Below are 22409 nucleotides of genomic sequence, written 5' to 3'. Positions count from 1 at the left end.
CCAACTGGTCCATGTCCTTCTTATGTTGGGGGCTCCAGAACTGGACACAGTACTCCAGGTGGGGTCTCACCAGAGCAGTGTAGTGGGGCAGACTCACCTCCCTCAACCTGCTGACCACGCTTCTTTTGATGCAGCCCAGGATGCTGTTGGCTTTCTGGGCTGCCAGTGCACATTGCCTGCTCATGTTGAGCTTTTCCTCCACCAGCACCCCCAAGTCCTTCTCCTCAGGGCTGCTCACAATCCATTCTCTGCCCAGCCTGTATTTGTGCCTGGGATTGCCCTGACCCAGGTGCAGGACCTTGCACTTGACTTTGTTGAACTTCATGAGGTTTGCCTTTTTATTTCACAGAAATCACGTGTTTAAGAGAAGCCTTGACCATTCAGATTTCCTTGGGTGCAAAACAAGATCTAAATTAGATGGGCAATTAACCATTATTCTATTTGTGCATGGGGCTGATCTCTTTTACAGGCACAAAATACAGGGTAGGAATGCGAGTGGCCAGCTGAGTTCATGAGTTTGGATGAGCTCCCTTTAAGCCTGGGCTGTGATACGCAAGCGTGATAGAAACTGTATATGAAGCCTGTAAACAATAAAAGGCTTTCCAGTGCCTTTTCTAGGGAAAAGCTTTATGGCCCCAAAACCCTCCCCGGCCTATTAGTCGGGATGAAAATCAGTGCAAGGGAGGAGTAAAAGGCGCGGGGAAAAGGGCACAGAGCCATGGCCGGGCCGTACTCACGTTGTCCCACTAGGTGACAGCACCAACACGTTCTTCTGCACCCTGTGCCTACACCAGCACCAAGCAGGCTGCTGCAGGCAGGGCACCTGCTGCCTCCACTTCTTGGCCCTGGAAACAGCTGATAGCGCAGCTGAAGGAAGCACTTGGGACAAATCCTGCAGAAGGCTTCGTACAGGAGCTGCTAGGTAGGTCTGTGCTGTAAACTGCCTTCCCTGCCTAGAGGCGTGTGCCAGAAGCTGCCTAAGAGGAGCTGCACTTAAATAAGGCATCCCTAAACTGCTGTCGTCATTGTATGGGCAGCCCACAAATCCCCCTTCTCCTCCAGTGACACCAAGCAGCCTTCAGTTCCCTGAGCAGCAATGGGCTAGCTGCCCCTTCAGCATGGGTCCAGCTTTGTGTCCCCTCCTCCGGCCATGCTGTTTACCACCCAAGGTGAACAATTAGCCCAGGACCACTGGAAAGGGCCAGCTCTGGGTGTAAAACAGGCAGAGCACAAAATTCTCATGCTTCGTGCACCCAAGTCACCCCAGGGAATGTCTTCAGTGGTATGTTTTAGGTAGGGCATCCATCCTGGCCCACTTGTGGTTGTACCTGACTAAAAGGTGTCCCTGAAGTGGTGGTAGCTAGGTGTCCAGCTTGCCAAAACTGTGAAGAGACCCATGGCAGAGATCCATGGGCTGCATTCCTGGCTGGGAGCCACACCACTTGCAGGCAAGTTTCTTCTTCTGAGACGCGACTGCCCCATGAGACCATCCACTTGCTCTTCACACACCCGCATGATGCTTCGAGCTGGGAGAAGGTGCAGAGCAGCCAGGTCCCACGTGAGAGATGCGCCAAGTGTCTCAGGCCCAGGCAGCCGTGCCTATCCCCGGGCTCAGCCCACAGATGGTCAATGCCTACAGTGCGGCCTGCAGTGCTGGGCTAAGTCTCACCCATCCCACAGAGAAGTATCATCTGTGTCATTTCTTTCATCCCACCCTTCCTACAGCAGTTTTTTTTTCAAAAGAATGCAGCATCTTCTTTTTATACCTTGGAGAAGCAGAGCTTTTGCTTCTCTTCTGATAATCTAGGCCTGTAAACCATTCTTCTGTACTATTTCTTATTAGGGCTTCAGAAGCACGTGTTCTTCAAAACTTCAGGAGAGGGAGAGCACTAACAGTTCTCGCTGCTTAACATGGGTGTACATATGTTGAGCCAGCTAAGACAGCTGCCTTGTTGCCCACCGGTAGTGGTGCGGTTTTTCATCTCTAGATAAGACATCACGCCTGCATTTGCCTCAGGTCCTCTGTCACAGATGTTCTTCTCTAGCACAGATGCTTAGAGAAAGGAGATTCACAGCTACATCTTCTCCATTTGCCATCTTGAAATGCCTCTCCTCACTTGCTGACATCCCCTCTAACCCTGGCACCATCTGTGGCTCTTCAGACCTGCAATTTGGTGGTTTTCCTAAAGCTGACACAATTTTCCTGACATGATGTTCCCAACATCAACAGAGAGGTCTGCTGCAGGTAACATTTGATATTCAGAGACGTACCTATCCAGTCTCTTTTCCCTAGAACATGCCTCGGGCAAGCCGTCCCTGTGGTACAGGGATGCCAAGGAAGAGGGGTGAAATGGACAGAACGATAAGAGAGTGTGCTTTGGCAGCAATAGCCAGGGACATATTTGCTGTTCTCAGCAGCATGAGACTAGGCAGCCCACTTGTGGCCTGAATTTCTAGGCATCTGCAGATGTCTCATAAAGAAAGAGGGTGAGGACACCATGTATTTCCACTCTTTTGTCCTTACTAAACAGACATTCTTTTGCAAGACCTTGGATTCCCAGCAACTCCTCCAATGCTCAGTATTTAATTTCCACTACAGGCCCTAAAGGCTCCTACAAGTCACTTGCTGTGCAGACATGTTTCCTTCCTGTCAGTGCTTTTTTAAAAAAAAGATCATGTTACTCAGTTCCTCTTTTGCAGTGGCTAGCTTTTGGCTAAGCTTGTCTTTTTTTTTTTTAATGGCTAAAAGAAAAATAGAGTCTATAGAAATTGTAAGCTCAGCAGAAGGCTGTTGGAGGTTTTTGTTTGTTGACTTTTGGGTTTGAGATACAAGCATTTCCCCTGTATCCCCACATCCTCTTTCTGCCACACTCATTCACTCTCGCTGGCCCTGGCTAATGAAGTCACACTGACACCAACTAAAATTGAAGTTTTGGCTACTACAGTGACCAGTGAGCCTGCAGCACATGGGCCTCGCAGTCGCCCTGGCGTCATACAGCCCGTTGGCTGTACAGTTCATACGACCCAGCGCTGTACAGCCATTCTCAGAGACACAGCTCCCTCAGGTGGTGCGACTAACAGCTGTGAAACCTCCAGGAAAAGTAGAAATGGAATAAAACTGATACCTACAAGTACTCCCTTCTCAGACAAGAGGAGAAGTCAGGAGCCTGTCTGCAGCATGAGTATGAACAGGAGTATCACAGCAGCATCCCAAGCCTACAGACTGCCCTCGCTCTCCCGGGTTTGCCATCTGCCTAGTGCTCAGGGCAGGGAGGGCCGCTGTGGGACAGGACACACTACCAGCGTGAGATGAGAGGTCAGAAGAGCAGAGCAGGGCAAGCCTCCAGCCCCCTGGCCTCTGGCCTCTGGCACAGAGCTCCTTTCCAGGGCACGGAGCTTAGTGAGCTTCTGCCCAGCGAGACCCTGCGGTGAACCTGCTAGCAAACACAGGGGGCTCTGGTGCACGCAGCCAAATGGGGAAGGGACTGAAGCAGGCTTTGGGAAGAGCCCATCATGGAAGCAAGTGAGGTCCACGCATATTTTGCGGAAGAAAAGCTGGAGACCAGGGCATCTTTATGTAGGAACTCGTTGGCAAACAAGCACGCCTTTATTTCATTCTCGTTCTTCACGGGAAAGCTGACCTTGCCTTTAACAGAGGAAGAGAGGTCTGTGCGACTCCAGCTGCTAACAGCAGCGGTCCCAGACTGTCCCAGCAGGCATTTCATTTCAGCGTGAGGCTCCTGAAGGGTTAGTTGTCCTAATCCACCAGCCTTACTGCCTGCCCCCATTTCACTGGTGTTGAGTCAGGGAGTGGTAAGCATAGATACACAGTTTTGGGATGTCTGCTGACCATTTTGTTTCACAGCTGCTCCCCTCCAGTCGTCCACAGTGCGCACGCCACACATATCTCTACTCGCACTCCCCTGCCTTTGCACCACGCTTGCTCATCTGCCCCACGCCACCCAGAAGGGCTGGAAATGAAAGGGGGTATTTGTGTAGGAGGCCAGGCAGCAACCCAAAATGCTTGCCTGCTGTTGTTATGTAGGCAGAGAAAGCGTGTGGGAAATGCAACCAATGAGCACTACTATGCAGATGGTGTCTCTGTTGTGGGGTTATCTCTTCCTGTTATCTCAGAAAATTATACTTCAGAGGCACCGAATGCAGAAAACTGTCTAACAATATCACCCAAAACAAAGGCACGCAAGGCACCGGCACCATATTGAGGTTGGTGCAGCCAGGTGGGAAGAATCAAATGTCACCTTGGTCATTTATCTGCCCTAGCCTTTGCTCTCTCCTTCTCTTTGCTTCTCTCTGCATGTACTTCCATCGAAACAGCAACTTACACCGGCGATGCATGTGCCAAAGGAGGGAGAGCAGGGTCTGCCGGCACCACGGGCTCTGGGCAGATGAGGGTCACCAGGTGCCCAGCAAGACTTGGAAAAGGGGGAGTCAGCATCAGCTGTGCACCTCCCATGGCAGGAGGCAGCAAAGAGGTGTACCCGTTTTCGATCCTTTTGGAGCCCAGGGATCATTCCCGACAGCACCAGCAAAGGCTGATGTCAGCAAAGTGACCTGGAGAGGGGCTTCCTGGGGCAGGCACGATGAAGAGGAACCGTGGTCCGAAGCCATAGGGTGCTCTGGAAGTCCCCTCTCCTCCCTTTCGGTAGGCACGCTGCCCTTAGGCTGATGTGTGCATAGGTGGAGTGCTGAGGTGTCATTCAAAGAGGAAAAATAAACTGTACGGAGTGGGTGTTTTGTAGGAAAGGAAAGTTAGAATAGAAAGTAACGCTGCAGCAGTGCTGCCTGTGGAAGTGTCACAGGAGGTGAGAACACGGCAGCTGGTCCTGGGATTAAAAAAAGAGGGGGAAACAGGAGCCCAAGCGAGGCATGCAGCGCTTGCCCCCTGCCCAAAGAGTAAATTGCAGTTCAGATGAGAGCTCTGCATGGAAAGAGAAGCCCCATGCCAGGACTGCGAGCGTGGTAAAGTTATGTGACTCAAATCCTGCTTCTCAGTAGCCCAGCTCATCTTGTCAAACAGCCATTTCTGTGCCCACCCCTCTCCACCTGCCCTGTTGCCCAGTATGCTACACACATAGAGTCTGCCTTGGGCCAGCTCTGTTGGTCCTTTCCCTCCTCTGCTGCCCCAAATCCCCTACTGGAAAGCCCCAAGCAGTAGCTAGCAGATGCCCATACTGATCTTTATGTGAGGTAGGTCCTCACACACGTGCTCCTCTCTCACCACAGCTCCCCTTTGCACGTCCCCAATTCCAGCAGAAGCTCAAGGGGAGCAGCAGCTGTGTCATGCTGCTCTGTTGCAGGCTTTGGGAAGGTTTCTTCGCCTGGGTCTCTGCTGTTCTCAGGGGTAGAGCAGCTCCCTCTCGCCAAGGCAGTGGCTGGGCTGCAAGGGTGGAAAAAGGCACCTTTTTCCACCTCCTTCCCTCCTGCAGGTGGGAGGGAAGGAGTACTTTGCTGGGGGAGAGAGTGAGGAGAGGGCTGAGTTTGGAATCCCTCCTCTGAGATCTGAGAGGACACCAGGAGGCCACTTCACTGTCACAGGGCCTCTTACTCTGCTCTCTTTCAATTAATTCTTATCTTTCTTACCACAGCATGAGACAGGATCGCCCAGCAGGGTTATTTCACAAGCTTGATAGCTACTAGAAACTGATCTTATCCAAAAGTCTGAGCCCAGACCTCTTACATTATCACTTGCAGCACGTGAACAAACCCCTTGGTCCCTCCAGACCCAAAGCGACCATCAGTTTGGAGATCAGAAGGTGACAGCCATGCCAGCCCGCTTGCTGCACAGCCGGCACCTGCAAGGAGCATTGGTGGAGCACCTTGCCTGCACAGCTGAGCTCTGCTCCTGCCTGTCGCCCATAGCACACCCCATGGAGGACTACAGCTTGAAAGAAAATCCCAGCATTTCTTGAGCCTTTTACAAGGTTTCAGCATGGCTGAGGAGGTGACCCCCTGTCTGTCAGAATGGAGAAGGGAGCAGATGGGTCATGCAGTCCCAGCTGGGGTTTATCTCTGCATCACAGCCTGAAGATTTGTTGTAGAATAAGAAAGAAATCAGTTTCTTTTCCCCCATGGCATCATTTTGGCAAGCATTCCAAGAGAGACATTTGAATAAGTCATGGTCTCCTACTTGACCTTTTACAGACTGAAAGTTTTATTTTAGAAATTAAATTATCTAACTGGCTCCAGCACTGCCTGTGTCAGAAGCAAGAGAGGCGCCCTCTGGACTGGCTAATGCCCAGCTGAAATACAAGCAGGTCTTGTATACTTCACTGGAAAGGCCAATTTTGGGCAGCAAGTGCTGCTGATGTCAAGCAGATTAAGACTGAGATAGAAGATTTGTATCTTCTATACGACCAACCATGGCTCTTTTGGGTGCCTACTTAGACGGCACCACCGGCGAGCGCTGCAGGACCTCAGCACAACTACAGACCTGCTCGTGGGGCTGCACTTGCCTCCCATTCCTTCAGCGCTGGCTCCGCAGCACATCACCAAGCAAAACTGATGTCTGCTAACACCCAGGCAGCGTAACCTGCGTCTCCCAAGCTGAGGAATAAAAGCCAGAGTCCTTACAGAGCACAGCTCAGCACAGCAGTCCTCTCATCTCATCCCCCTGAAGAATGGGGAAAAATACTTCATCTTGTGTGACTCACTGGTAGATGTGTCTACGACAGAAGAACAAACATTGCAGCCAGCATCACCAGAGCTGAGCACTTCCTGTTATTTCTTAGGTCGTGCCGTTGCCTTATTTTCCAGAATTGAAACATCCTCTACAGCATAAAAACCTGAGATTTCAATGCTCTATGATACACATTCAGAAAAATTGCTGACTTTTGAAGTAAGCAGCAAGTAGAACTCGGGACTGTAAAAGTATCGTCTGTTGCAGCACATCAGGAACAAACATGAGACGTCACAAAACCAATGATGACTATAAAAAAAAAAAGGCATCAATCAAAAATAAGTATTGCCCTGAGGAGACTCCCATGGTGCAGGGGTAATCTGCTCATAGTATTTTATTGGCTGCCTGACGGGGGACTGCGTTTTGGTGTAGAATCATAGAATCATAGAATGGTTTGGGTTGGAAGGGACCTTCAAAGGTCATCTAGTCCAACCCCCCTGCAAGGAGCAGGGACATCTCCAACTAGATCAGGTTGCTCAGAGCCTCATCCAACCTGGCCTTGAAAATAATCCGTGTAAATCCACCCAACAGGAATAAATTCAGCTCTTTTTACTTAGCTTTGAGCCTCTCAGCATGGAAGAAATATTTATCTGAAAAGAGTCTAGCAACCACACAAGCACCAGTGCTCCCCTGCCAGGAGCTGTGGCACGTGTCACCCCATCAGCACCAGCCCCGGGTAAAGGAGGGCCTGGGGCAGCAGCTGGTGGGAAGCCTGGGAAGGTCTCTCAGAGGCATGGCAGAAGCTCACCAAGCCTCAGCCTGGGGAAGGAGCACCTCCAAAGCACTCCTGCAGCTCTATTAACCCCCAGGGCACAGAGAGCACTAATCAGTGGCAGGAGGGTCCCAGGAGGAGCCCACCCTCCTCCTCATGTCCCAGTAACCCTCCCTCTGTCCCAGGAAGGATCAGTGCTCAGGTAACCACAGAGGAGTCCCAGCTTGGCTGCTTGCTCTGGAGAGGGCGACGATGGAGCTCTGGCCACGCAGGACAGGCAGAGCAGCTGTGCTAAGCCACCCCGACCTGAGCCCGCTGGCACTCAGGTGGCAGCCGGTACCTCCCGAGGACTGGTGTGAAACCTCCTGCGTCTGTATTTCTGCGGCTCAGGGACCAAAACGTTTTTCTTGTCTCCTTTGTACCAAAGTGAAATACCAGCACAGGTGTGAACTAAGATCCTCTCCACTCATTCTTACATTTATTCATTCACTACAGGGACATAGCGTGTGTTACAAAATAAACCATGAATTTTTTACCAAGTGCAACTTAAATAGTGAAAGCTGCAGAAAGCTAAAGCGAGAGCAAGTGACACTCCCAGGGCTGTGTCTGCTGTTGGGGTTCAAACAAAGTGACGGAGCTCTGGAGGAGGCAGAGACCTCCTTCTCCCTGACAGTCCCTCACCATCAGCAGGAGGCCCTACAATGAAAAGCCATGACAGTTCAGACAATGCCACTAGTAATCAGACTGCTTGGCAGTTCGTAACACTTGTTTCATGAGCCAACGGATACCAGACCTCTTCTATGACAAAAAAAAAAAAAAAAAATTGTCTGAATAGCCAAACAGACCTATACTGAGAATAAAGTTTAATTTTATTTGCCAGCAAGAAGTCACAGAAAACTGAGCTGGAACAATCCTTGGAGAGGCCATGTAGCACATTCTCCTGGCCCTCAGCAGGACAAAGATGCCTCACAGATGGTTGCCTCATCAGCCCTTTGAAATTCCCAGTGCTGGAGATCCTCTCCCAGAAATCTATTTCAGTGCTTATTTGCAGGAAAAAAAAAAAAAAAAGAAAGAAAAATAAATCCTAACCTAACTCTCCCTTGCTGCAATTTAATCCCATGGTTTCTTGTTCTGAACATAGTAGAGAAAGTGAAAAGTTTACTGCTTTCCCACTCGCGTTTTTCCCACACACGGGCTTCAAGGCTCTCACATCTTCTTTCAGTGTTTTCTTCTCTCCATTAGATGACACCGATTATTTCACCTTCAGACAAGCATTTATTTACATACAACTATTTTTTGGTCCAGGAGGTCATGTATTCGATGCTGAAGCCAGAGGGCTGTCCTAATGTGTGCCAGGCAAAAGGAAAGATATGTGACAAAACCCTGTAAGATCCTTAGGCACATGCTGTTTCACTAGAGCTTTAGCTTCTTCTTGATATAATCCATCCAAAAAGCATGAAGACAACAGTGTGTGGTGAAAACAGGTGAACCACAGGAAGGAAGACACAGTTTTCAAGGCTCAGTGCTCCAAACCCTAACATGAAGACACTTTAAGAAAAATGGCCACAGGGATGAATGTCCATCACCTTGAGTCTCCTCCACTGGGTCTCTTCATCTCCATTTGATGCTCTCTCTAATTTTCTGCAATGAAAGCTGCCGTTTTGTAGCTGAGCATTATGCAAGGCTGGGTGGAAGGGGTTCCTGACTATTGGAAACTTTCTTTTCTCAGTGAATGGTGGAGCAGAGAAACCGTTGTTCCCTGCAGGAGCAATGTTCAAGGTCTTTCTCTCGGGTGGTTTGGAGTCCGCTGCTGAGTGCGGGGCCTGGGCCGTGGAGGCTGTGGTTGCTGCTGCACCTGGGGCTGTGGCAGCGGCCGCTGCTGCACATGCAGCTGCTTTGGGGTGGGATTGCACAGCGGCTGAGGGAGCTCCCGCACAACCATTTCACTGTTCATCTGGCGAGTCTGCATCTTTCGCTCCTCATCTGCAATGACAGAAGGACCTGGCAATCAGACAGGTACTCAGGTCTAAGCAGAAGTTGAACAGCCAGTAATATGTGCCTGGCACAAGGTAGGAAAAGCCAAATACTGGTCTTACCTGGAACGCCACTGTCGCTCGCTACTCCCTGCTACTCCAGTGGAACAACCAGTATCACCTCCACCTGCGCATCCCAGGCAAACCTGAAAGCTTTTTGGCTGCCTGGCTGAGGTCAAGGTACCTGGGGGTGTTTGGGGCAGCTCTGCCCTCTCTGTGTTGGGGGAATCGACTTTGCCAGGGAGGCCTCAGTGGTCACTGATGGACATCCCCAGCCTGAGATTCTCTGTCCTCTTTTGGGAATAGGCCACTGAAGGGAAAGTGAGATGTAACCACATGGAGCAACGTCAAAGCACTCTTCCCTGCCACTATCCGTGCTGGGATTTTTAGGTACCTCGAAGCCAGAGGTCCATATTGCCAGCATTAATTTCCCCACACATAGAATAAGTAAATTCATGCCAGCTGACTTTTGATCACTGACTCATAATTTCTGAAATGTCAGTCCATTTAGCTTAGAGATTGAGGGATTTACCTCTTGGGACACTGAAATGGCCTTAAGCACATGCCAAACTGTTTCAAATAAGTTGGTCCTCCTCTTATATTAGTTCTCATTTTCCCAGACTTCTCTTTTTCTTAATTCTTGCTGAATCCAGACCCAAGAATTGAGGATAGGCTATCACTGCACAGTTGAGGGAGTAATGTGTCCCACTCAAGCAAGAACAGCTGTAATGTAAAATAACACTCAGATGGCTATGCTCACACCAGCATTGTGCTCATGCGCTATGGCAAGCCCTGTGAGATCCTATGGTTGTTCTCCGGTGAGCTCTCCCAGAGAACAAGGAAAGCACTTGCCTATTCTTCATGTAACTTTGGGGGCAGCAGGAGGGCCATGGCAATTTACCCACACTCAGGTGCAGTTGTGGTCCCTCTCAACCATGGGACCGGTCGTGCTAACCCTTGTTGTCAGCCTGACCACTGGTACCTTTGAGATAACAGCTGAGGTTTCCTTCAGGCATTGCCCTGTTTATCTTGACAAAGGCTGTTGTGGTGTACAAAGGAGCTTTTACTCCCATTTTGTCACTTGAGAACTGACTCACTCAGAGACTAGCTGTTATTTGAGACCACACAGGAAGCCTGACACAGCGTGTGAGGGTAGGACTCAGAAACAAGCCTTTAATGCCGAGGTGCTCCCCTGGCTGCAGGGTGACCCCCCTGCCAGGGCGACCTCCCTCCTGCTTTAGCCTTCCCTTCCAGGTGGACCAGACTACCTTCCTGAGTGGCAGCTCAATATCCTTGGTCTACCCAAACTAGCAGCAATGCCTGGGTTGTAATTAAAGACAACATCTCTGTCAAGACTGACAGTCCACTCTCAGAGAAGACTCTGGCAGAGTATTTCCTATGGTCTTAAAGAGGCATGAATTTTGGACAACAGATGAAATCTCTGCCCACTCTGAGAACCTCAACTCTTCAAAGTGCCCCAACTTGGACCTTCAGTGTTGACATGTCTCCAACGACACTGTTTTGTAGAGAGGACAAGTTCTGTGAGATGTCTGAGGAAACTCATAGAAAAGCTGAGCCCTTCTTGCCCCTTCTCACTATCTACAATGTTTCCAAGTATGACTAAGAGTTTCAAGGATCCTAATTTTACACCACATAAATTTAATGCAAAAAAAAAATCTGCTGGCAGGATATCTAATTGTATATTTTAGCCCCACAGATGCTCATGACTAGTGGCCTTGGCCGAGCTTTAGAGGAGTAATTCTTCCCCCACAAATAAACCAAATGGCCTGAGAACAAGAAATCTTTTGTTCAAAGCATACATCAGAAACCAAGACTGGCAATGCCAGCCAATCTGCCAAGATTCACCATATGCCAAAACCAGGTTCTTGCTCATGCCAAGGCAGAGAGCATGCTCCTGCCCACAGGGGTGCTGTCAGCAGGAAGCACTAAGATTTTAGGTGGCTGGATAGTAACATAAAAAGTCCCTTAAACACTTACCATCATCTTCATGACTTGCTGCTTTCTTCTTCCTGATACAATAAATAAGCAAAATCATGAAGACGACAAAGAAGATTGCACCTCCTGCTATGCTTAGGATGAGATAAAAGTCCAGCTTGCCTAGTTAAGGGAATGAAAGAGGATGTTAGAGGAAAAGAAATAACTTGCATAACGTCTACCTAGAATTCTGTATTTTCTCCCATTGACGGTAAAGGCAGGCCCAGTCAGAAAGCCCAGCCTTTGCCTTTTCTCTGTACACAGCAGAAAGTTGCTCGTCCTCACTGTGGAGAATTTTGATTGCTCCCTGATGGATTCAAGTTTTGCAGAAAATTGAAACCAGAGCATTTGTGTGTGCCAGCTCATCTTATTTAAATTACCACAAATGTCCTGCTGCTGCTAGCAATGGACCCTTTTAAGGACAACAACCATCCAGGCAGTACTCAGCATCTAACAAAAATAAACTTTTTAAGTACCTCCTACTGAGCTGGAAACACTGACACTAGCTTGCTTCATAGTATTTTGGTACTTCCTCTTCAATTTTTGACTGTATGCAAATTTTAAAAATAGTGAAAAGGAAAAGAACGGAACCAAATATCCCATAGTCTCAAAATGAGAGCTCAGTTTGCCCGGTGAGTAAAACTTTATGAGTGTTCCTTATTTTCGCCAGATAAGGTTTGCTGGATGCTGACTTTCCTTCGCCACCTCCTGCTTGGGCTGTTCTCCTGGCATTCAGTGTTCATGCTCGAGCACAGGCACCGTGGACCTGAACCCAGCAGAAGCTTACCTTCCTTAGCTTCTTGGGGGACAAAGCTCCAAAAGGGGCGACACCACTGGCAGCACCCTTAACATTCACTGGGCATGCACATGGAGGACAAAGCGTGACGACACCAAAGCTGAGATGTCTAAAGGCCACCATCAGCCTGGGCTGCTCCAGGGGAAAAAAAGACAAGTACCCTCAGTGATGTGGTTCTTCTCACCTGTTTTAGCTACCAGTGTTACACCGAGGTGTATTTTGCCCTTTCCATGCCTGTTTCTCCCAGCTGACTGTAAGGTGAGTCCAGGCAGATTCATGCATAGTTATGCTTATATGAAAAGTTAGCTGAGTTGAAGCGCATCAGTTGCCTGCTTAAGGTCAAAATTCAAGGTGATAGGCCTCGAATGCAGGACCAGATGTTAATGGAGGGCAGCAGGGTTGGAAGGAGGTTTGACTGCAAGCTGAGGGATTTTTTTATCTATGATGGAGCTGGTAGAGTCTTGCCACCACACAGAAAGGTCTGAGGGGTTTTTAGTTTGAGTAGGAAGGGTAGTGCTGCATGGTTTTAGTGGGTTTTGGTGCCTGAGAAATGCTATATTTGTACATTAAAGACCAGTGTGGCACTTCTTACTTACTTCTCTGTTAATGATTTGAGAAAAAACAAACTCTCCCACCCAACTCACCCTGTGAAAGAAGAGCACTTCTCAAGGGCGAGAAGAAGTGAAATCAACCTATCTAGTTGACGGTTCATGCCTGCCTATACCAGCAATGCAGGCAGGCCCATGCTTGCCTGGCTCGTGCCCTGGGATGGCCAGCTTCAGCCAGCATTTCCTCATTCAGACAACATGTTTGGGCTAGTTTGTTATGCCTTAAACAGACTTAATCCAGCAGCATGTTTTCACATCTGGCTCCAAAGTCCATGCCACATCCTGTGCCTCAGCCCCTTCTCAATGCTAGCACCAACACAGCTGTGCACCCAATTGGGTCAGACACTCATGCAGCAGGAAAGAACCTTTTTTTGGCTATTTTAGGCATCAGGGAGATCTTTCCGTAGGCAAGGGCTGTGTGGGAGAGCAGGGGCCACCCCATCCCTCGGCTCTTTGCCCTTCAGTCAGGCACAGCAGGCCTTGGATCGCTTCAGTAAGGCCTCTTTACCTTAAGGCTTGCTCCCTCCCTTCTCACATTGCGGGCTGGCCTTGGGACTTGGACTTTTATTTAAATTCACTATGGCAGAAATAGCTGGAAATTGGAAATACTGAGCCAGCTCTCGTGAGCCCCCTACTCTCTACTACCTCTAGCAGGAATCTAGAGCAAGCAAGTGCTTTAAGTGAAGTGCTCACAGTTAGGTGGAATGAACCCAAGCCCAGCAAATTCAAAGACTTTTCCCCAGTACTGCACTGGAAATATGAACTTTGAACTAAACACCACATCCAGTGTCATACCAGTATGGTCTGTCCCTTGGTTTTGCCTTAGCTTTCAAAACTTTTATGGAGGAGAGCAATGACTTCTTTCGCCTATCTAATAATTTGCAGCATGACTCTGTCCATTTAAAATGCAATTCCTTCAGTTCTTTTGCTGCATTTGTGGTTTAGAAAGATGACGCTTCAAGTGAGTAAGAAAACCCATGGTACATTTGAGCCATGATGATCTGAGCCATGCAGCCCCAAAGCTCAGCTAAATTCTCCACAACCTCCCTCCTGATTTCTAGGCCGAGCTGGAGAGTCCAAGCAGTTTATTTTTCTCCTTATGAGAGCAGCCATCCACTTCCACAGGTAGTGGGCAACCATAGGTATGATCATGGAGGGAAGGAAAAATAATGTGCAACTGATTTCCCTGTCATGAGGATATAAATCAAGAGCAAATCCCCTGAAATTAATGCCATGGTTTCATGTACACAGGAGAAGATCCCAAGCCATGTTTTCCAATGGAGATGCGACAAGGCTGGGGAATGCCTTGTCGCAGAAAGCACAACTTGCATCCCGGCTACCACAGCAGCGTCAGCTCCCAGTAACTGCAGTGTTGTTAGACTTGCGATACTGAGTACTGGGAACCATTGATGCTCCTGGCACCTGGACCAGTCCTACAGATATGTGCAACTGTGTCAGGCTTTGTGGGTCCACCCTAGCAGATTCTGACAATAATAGATTCTTTACCTGAGCACTTAATTACTTTTTCAGTCATTTTTTCACTGACTTGGTTCTTAACGACACATCTGAATGTCCCAGAAGGCTGCGTGTGCAATTCCAACATTGTTGCATTCTTTTGTATTTTTTTTCTTTTATCTTGAAACAGTTCTATTATAAATGTTTCATCTTTAGACTTCTGCTTCACTTCACACTTGACAGATACGGTTTTATTCATGCATTCAGCACTGATGATTGGCTGAGGAACAGGCTCTGAAAAAGAAGAGAAGGGACAGGCACATCTGAGATGGGTTCTTCTTTTGAAAACCTCCATTATTAAGCAGAACAGAGACTTAGCCCCCAATAAGCAGTAAGGGAACAACACCAGCTAATGAGACCAGAGAAGAATGAAGAGCGGGTTAGACCTCTACTGCAGAAGTAACAAGGCAACAATAAAGAGAATGCAGTATATTATTAGCCTACCTATTTGGCCTAGCAAAGCAGAGCTGCACCAACATGGCTGGACTGCGTTCAGGCTCAGCCTGGCTCACAGCCAGGCAGCGGGCAGGTGAGGGGAGGAAGTTGTTTTTTCGGGGGAGGCAGCAGTTGGGAGGGACTCGGAGCTGCAGTCCTCTCCAACTCAGGCCCCAATGTTTCGCTGCAAATGAAGTCAGCTCTGATCTGCCTGCGTGGACCAGGAGATGTTTCCTCTAAGACAGGGCTAACAGCTCCTTATGATGCTTTATGTGCTACCAAAGGCACTCAGCTGGCACGACAGTGGCAGCATGAAAACTCGTCAAAACAAAACAGAAAACACGTCTTGTTTCTTGATGAGCTTATGACAGAGGGAATTGATTTCTGTCTCTTTTTATGTCCCACAAACAGCTAGCTACATTTCGCTTCCAGATTCTCTGTCACTGGTGGCACTGGAAGAACCAGAAAAGCCTGCGGGGCTTTCCTCAACTAGGGGCAACCGGCAGGGACATCAGGTGGGAAAAATTTAACTTCTACCTTTTAGACCAGGTAAACAAAAACATGTCAGAGCCATCTCTAGTTATAGGCAGGGTAAGTTATAGAGAGCACAAATTTTAAAGCCAATAAGGGTTGCTTGTTGCAAGTGCAGTCTAGGTTCATACTGTGACATCTGCAGCCACCCTTTCCTCATTAAGCCCACTCCTTTTCTGCAAGCTGTAACCTATCATTCAGGGGAGCAGCCCACTGTGTCCAGGTCCTGGTGATGGACCTGTGTGATGACATCATCTAAACTATTGGGTTTTTTTTAACAACTGTTTCTCCATCCCTAGTAACAAAGAAAGATCTGTCTGACAAATGATTCTAGCACCCAACGGTTACTGGGCGACTTTACTTACAAAACCGCTACCGGAGGTAAGGCAAGCCCTCTGCTGCACGGTGAGTGAAATGATGCAGCACATAGCTAGGTTGGAGCCTTAACCTGAAATTGAACCCAGGACACCCCAGTGACAGCTCAGTGGCTTAAAGCATGAGTAAGTAGCATTAGGCTCTGATGACTTCCCGAATCTGTAGACAGTTTGCAATAATAATTCTCGAAGTAGTGAGACACCTTCACTGCTCAGCAGTCCATTAGCCATGGGGCCTCCCACTATGCAGAAACCCTGCTAAAACCATTTCATGCCTCATCAAGGCATCATTTCTGTAGTGCCAGATGGTGCTCACAGACTCAAGAGGTTGGCAGAGGTGTGCATGCTGGATGAAGAAGAACAGAGCAAAATCATCCTCTTTCTGGGAAAAAAAAACCCCATACTGCCCTACAGCTTAGTGATCTGGAGACGTGGCAGCAGCCATAAAGGAGCAGAATAGCCATCCCCATCTTCCCTTCTCATCCCAAAAGTTTTAGGCTGCTAACGCTCTGATCCCTCAGGACAAGATACAGCACAGCAATTAAGGCTGCCTTCATGCTTTGAACCCATGTAGCTGAAATCCCTACGTATGTGCTTAAGTGTGCTTTGAGCAATCTTCAATATTTCCTGTGTTATGCTACGCAAGGATAAGGTGCAGGACTCGTCTTCCCCTGCAAATTCAACTCCTATTGTGGTCTATTTCAGGGGAGGTGACTGCTGGCTATTTTTCATTTTAGAGCAAAAATGGAGTGGGATCACATTCAGGCATTTAGTGCCACCTGGGCTCCTGAGGTCTCCTCGGGAGGCTGGCAGATGCAACACAAGGTGCTCATCTTGCTGGACCAGTAGCTAGAGACCAGAAGTCACAACTCAGTGCCCGTCAAATAGCACCAGAAGTGCACAGCACATCAGCCACAGGTGTACCTCACAGCAACGTAGGTTGCTGTGCTCCCACAAGAGGTTTCTGGAAGCAAGGTGCTGCTGGGAGGACATCCCTGCTGATGCTTTGCTGCACCGTCTCAGGGCCCGAGGGGTCCTGGCAGTGCTGCAGTAGGGCTGTTCACACCCTGCTGTCAACACAGATGTGCTCACGGCTGGTTGCTTGGGCACACGTAGAAACTTGGTGGCTGACAGAGAGAGGAGGCAGAAAGAAGCAGGGGACCAGAGGGCATCAATAGGACCAAGAGAAGGGAGAGGAGAGGCAGACTGCTGGCTGTGGTGGGAGGAAAGATGTACGTCTCACAGAAGTCCCCTCAAAACAGAAAGGGGGGCAATGAGTAGGAAAAGCTGTAGGAGAGAGCGGGAATACCAAGTCTTATTCAGCTATGCTGGGAATGGCATGGGAAGAGCAAAAACTCACCCTGAACGATCAACATTTTTACTTCTTCTGCCTTCAACTTTCCATCCTTCTGATAAACAGACACTGTATACTTTCCACTGTCTTCTTTCCCCACCTGCTTTATTTGCAGAGTCCCATTTAGGAATAGCTTACACCTGCACTGGTCCTTGTTCACATAGTACTTAACGGTCTTCTCTTTTATCTGAAGCAACATTTTTCTGTCTCTCAGCCACATTGCATCATATATGGTCCCAGTAGCAGCGATGTTGAGAAAAGCCGAATGATTTATGGCCGCATAAATCCAGTTGCTGACAGTGCCTGCGAAGAGAAGCACAGCCAGCCCATCAGCGTGTCTCCAGCAGCCCCCACTGCCACACTCGGCAGCCACAGCGGTGACCCCAAAGGTTGTCGGTTGTGACCCCTTCTGAGTTGCCTAAGCCTCTTTACATTACTCCAGTATGCCTCTTGATTGTTCCTTATATAAGGAACATCAGCCCCCAGTTTAATTCTGAGAGGTGAGGAAGCTGAGTCTGGCTTTCAAAAGCTGGCTCTATACTCCAGCTGACTTATTTGAAGTGATTTTGAATGCCAAGATTCATGGCTGCCTGTGAACTTAACCCTGAACTTAACCCTTCCTGAAAATAAGATCACTTCAGTGTGTTTCACACATGGCACAGGCTGGCACCCAGAGCGCCCATCACTGCAAACATCGCTGTGGACAGCAAGGACACAAACTAGTAGTGGCCCTGGACGGTAGGATCGGTTCAGCAGTAACAGTGATGGCAATAATAATAATAATAATAATAATAATAATAATAATAATAATAATAATAATAATAATAATAATAAAATAGTGGCCCATGTCAAGCAGTGCGTAAGTGTAAGGCACTGCACTGGAGGCAGATCCAGTGCTGCCAGCTTGCAGTACGCCCTCCTCACCTATCCCAGGCACCCTGCCCCGCTGGGATATATCCACTTGCATTTTCTAGCACAGGATCACGGTGGGGCAAGTAAGGCAAGGAGAAACAAACAGCTCACTGCATCCTGTGAACTGATCGGGCACTGGAGATATTAGCGGATAAGCAAGGGTCAAAAAAATCTTTTATCTTTGCAGGTCTCCTTTGACGACAGGTCCCCTCACCAGAACAGGTCAGAGCAGGTGCTTCCCAAAGGTGCTACGAGGACTGGGCAACACTTAGCGTGGGGCTGCTGAAGGGGATATTCAGGAAAGACAAACCTGCTAAACATCAGTCACGTTGCTACCAGTGGAGCTGATGTACTCTTCGGGCTGTGCCCTCTCCCCTCCAGGCTGCTTCAACAGCCTCTGCAGGGCCCATCTCCAGTGAACGGGGACTTCTGAGCACAAAGTTTGTCGGAAGGTCAGTTCAAGTAAGGTACTGTCTCCACCCTACAGTGGTGGGTGGAAAATTTGCAGGAGAAGGGAGAAAAGTGCTCACAAGCATCAGGTAGGATAAGCTCACTAATGTGCGCTCAGAGCCACGATTTATTTAATTTGACATTTTCTTATGTTCATTCCTCTTCAATTTACAGGATAAAGCCAGTCGGCAGGAAGGGATTTCTCTTCACATCACCAGATAGAGCTGATTCTGCTCTAATTTAATATATTTTAAGCACTTTTTCCTCACAGAAAGAAAAATTATGTTTGTGCATGTTTTTATTACAAACCTTCATTCCTGGTATCTAGGACAATGATAAGCTATATCAAGTGGAGTCCAGTGTCAAGTGGCATTCCTCAGGGGTCAGTATTGGGACTGACCCTGTTTAACATCTTTGTTGGCGATGTGGACAGTGGGACAGAGTGCACCCTCAGCAAGTTCGCTGATGGCACCAAGCTGTCTGGTGTGGTCAACACCCTGGAGGGAAAGGATGCCATCCAGAGGGACCTTGACAGGCTGGAGAGGTGGGCCAGTGCCAACCTCATGAAGTTCAACCAGGCCAAGTGCAAGGTCCTGCACCTGGGTCAGGGCAATCCCAAGCACAAATACAGGCTGGGCAGAGAATGGATTGAGAGCAGCCCTGAGGAGAAGGACTTGGGGGTGCTGGTGGATTAAAATCTGGACATGACCTAGCAAAGTGTGCTTGCAGCCGAGAAAGCCAGCAGCATCCTGGGCTGCACCAAAGCAAGCGTGGTCAGCAGGTCAAGGGAGGTGATTCTGCCCCTCTACTCTGCTCTGGTGAGACCCCACTTGGAGTACTGCGTCCAGCTCTGGAGCCCCCAACATAAGAAGGATGTAGACCTGTTAGAAGAGGTCCAGAGGGGAGCTGGAGCACCTCTCCTATGAGGACAGGCTGAGAGAGTTGGGGCTGTTCAGCCTGGAGAAGAGGGGGCTCCAGGGAGACCTTATAGCGGCCTGCCTTCCAGTACCTAAAGGGGGCCTATAGAAAAGATGGGGAGAAACACTTCAGCAAGGGCCTGTTGTGACAGGATGAGGGGTAATGGTTTTAAAATAGAAGGAAGCCAATTCAGACTGGACATCAGGAAAAAATTTTTACAGTGAGGGTGGTGGAACACTGGAACAGGTTGCCCAGAGATGTTGTGGATGCCCCATCCCTGGAAACATTCAAGGCCAGGTTGGACGGGGCTCTGAGCAACCTGATCTGGTTGCAGAAGCCCCTGCTTCTTGCAGGGGGGTTGGACTAGATGACCTTTAAAGGTCCCTTCCAACCCTAACTATTCTATAATTCTATGTCACAGAGGGGAAACTGAAATCCAATTGCTATTTCATGAGAATAACAATATTAGAGATAATCAAAGAATTGAAATAGTGTGCCTCTGCCACAAGAAAATTAATTCTGAAGGGCTTCTAGCAATTCACTTCCAGTCTAAGGAGAGGCTGTTATTTCTCCATTGCATTTCTTACAAGGTATTTGACATATCGAATGAAATATTCTGAACTAAAGCTATCAATCAAACAGTCTTGGAAGCATCCATCCTCCACACAGATGGCACTACCGATTATACCCAAATATCTGAATTCTGATACTTGTTTCTACTCAGTCATGCACAGGTATTTAGAGCTAGTAATAGGATTTCTTTCCATCACAGATACTATCATTTCTTTTTTTCTCTCTAGAAGTTTAAAAAAAAGAAATCTAAGTTTTCAGGGCTAATTTGACATCATCTCTACGGACAGACCACCTGGACACATCTCTGAATGTTTATTCGATCTCCATAGTCTTGCTAATGGAAAGCTGAGAATCACACACATATGATGCTGAAAATCTTCTTAGCTAACGGAACGGCATTTCTGCTAAAGCCAGCTGAAATGCTCTCCAGAGGGCAGAAAGATCTAATCTGGCAGCGTAGAGCTCGCTTGCAGTTACATGAAGAGTTAAAAGGAAAAGCTTCAGTAATAAATTTAGAGAAGTAAGGAAATGTTTGACGCAAGTTTTCCATTCAAGGGAAAAATCTTCATTTCTGCTGGGGAAGATGTTTTATGTATCACGTACAAAAAAAAAACCTCCAACCCTTATTTATCTACTAATTTTGTTCTAGAGGAAAAGAAAAGCATTAAACAGCCGTACATACAATCTATAGTGGAATGAACGGGGAAAAAGAAAATCTATGCATGATTGTATTGGCTCCATCTCTTATAACTTTCTCTAATCTATGAGTTAACACTTTAATTAAGTTTTTAGATTAATATTTTTAAAAATGAGAGCAATAATACGCAAAATATAAAAGATGTATGTATTTGCTTGCTGTTTTCACATCCTAGACTTCTTCAGCTCCTCTGAAGACATTGAGATATCTCTTTCTGCTAATATTTATAGAAGAATATAATTTGCACTTTCAAAAGATTTGCTCATCTTTGATAAGAAAAGGAAATTACATGTGATAATGCACCATGAACTGGATCTCTAATGTCGTACAAGGTACCTCGAGGGCAGAAAGGAAACTGCATGCTGACATTTCTCATTATACATCTGTCAAATTAAGGCTCATTAACTTAAAACAAAAACTGTTTACAGCTTATTATTATAACTGGAATAGGAAACTCGGATCCTGCCCTCCCCCTGGCTGAAAATTAAATCAAATAGTAACAGCAATAACCCCAAAGTCTTCCCTCATTAGGCAAGTGGAACTAGTTTCTTATCAGTAACATCCCACTAACTTTAAAATTGTTTAAAAGGCAATTTTAACAACGCTAGCCCGAAAAAAGAAAAAATTGTAAGAAAAACTCACATTTTACACTGGGAAATAAAAGCAGCAAGCACTTGACTAGGAAAATCCTCCTAAAGTTCATTTTCCAAGGAAAAAAAATCCTGTGTCACTTTGTCTAACTAATCCAGCGTCGCCTTGTCTAGCTCCTGGCAGGTGAAAGGACTTTCTGCTCTGAGCAAGCGGCTGTGGGACGTGTTCAGCCCTTGTGCCCTCCTCCCCTGCTCCACCTCTCACCGTAGCACTTCTTGTTTCTAGCACAGGCACAAAAAGCATGGGCAACAAATATCTCTCACCACAATGTTTTATCAGGATGAGGACAACACGCAGTGACAAGGAAAAGGCTCACTAAATGCAGGAATGCCCCCAAGGTCTGTTTGCTCAGCCGGAGGGCCAGCCAGGGTCCTCATCCTCTTCAGTGTTCATCCAAAGAGTTCAACTCCAGCATCCGCATGCCACCACCCTAGCGGGACAGATGCAGTTTTTTGGGGTGTGGAGGGGCGGCTGTGATGGGAATCCTTCTACTCCCCCATAGCCTCATCAGTATTGAGGGGACAGCAAGCCTGGGACCTCCAGCAAGGAGCAGGTAGCCAACAGTTGTTAGACAACATGTAGAAAGGAGACACACTTCCCTAGGAAACCGTCAGGATCAGCGTCACATCACTGTCTGATCTCTGAGGGGCTGCCATTTGAGCAAGCTGTGAAAAAGGGATGAGCGTGGAAGGGGGTGAAAACACTGCCTTGAGTCTAGCCAGAAATCAGCCCTAAAGCTGGTTAGATGTGGGAAAGATGATGAGGAAAGAAGCTGGGAAGAGGCATGGGAGGTAGGTCCAAAAACATGTGACAAGCTGATAAAATCTTTATTCCTGATTCTAATAGGAAACAGATGAGGCAGTGAGGATTTTGAATCATACCATCCCCAGCACAATCCTTCTGTTATTGTGGACACTGAAAGCTTCCAGCTTTTTATTGCAGATGTAGACGAAGAAAGAAAACAGAAGAAAAGCTGTGGCACAGAAGATGTACAATATTACACAAATCTTTCCCATTCATTCATGTACTTCTTCTTCCTTGAAGTCATAAGAAGATCTTGTAAGACACTTCCCCTTCTGGGGGGTGTCTTCATCATCTTTTAACTGGTACTAATGCTGGTAAAACTGCCCCTTTTGCACAAAAGGAGAAAAAGTTACC

General features: G+C 47.8%; 1 protein-coding gene across 1 annotated transcript; it reads right to left on the bottom strand.

Annotated features, from left to right (window-relative positions):
• Positions 1–7860: 7860 nt before the first annotated feature.
• Positions 7861–21349, bottom strand: CD2 (CD2 molecule). Its single transcript, XM_010120652.2, has 5 exons — positions 21243–21349; positions 17057–17353; positions 14348–14590; positions 11441–11560; positions 7861–9392 (listed from the first exon to the last, which is right to left on the bottom strand). Exons 1-5 carry the CDS (start codon positions 21301–21303, stop codon positions 9184–9186), a joined length of 930 nt encoding a protein of 309 aa, XP_010118954.2. The 5' UTR covers positions 21304–21349; the 3' UTR covers positions 7861–9183.
• Between the last annotated feature and the right edge of the window lie 1060 nt (positions 21350–22409).

Source organism: Chlamydotis macqueenii, chromosome 1 (assembly GCF_036417535.1).
Source record: "Chlamydotis macqueenii isolate bChlMac1 chromosome 1, bChlMac1.mat, whole genome shotgun sequence".
NCBI classification, from domain to species: Eukaryota; Metazoa; Chordata; class Aves; order Otidiformes; family Otididae; genus Chlamydotis; species Chlamydotis macqueenii.
This window is presented reverse-complemented; position numbering and strand designations above follow the sequence as displayed.

Coding starts and splice junctions, on each gene's coding strand:
- CD2 (XM_010120652.2), bottom strand. CDS start 21,303: ATGAACTTTAGGAGGATTTTCCTAGTCAAGTGCTTGCTGCTTTTATTT. Junction 17,354..21,242: donor TTTATTTCCCAGTGTAAAAT/GTGAGTTTTTCT, acceptor TTCTCTTCGCAG/GCACTGTCAGCAACTGGATT. Junction 14,591..17,056: donor AAAAATGTTGATCGTTCAGG/GTGAGTTTTTGC, acceptor CTTCTTTTTCAG/AGCCTGTTCCTCAGCCAATC.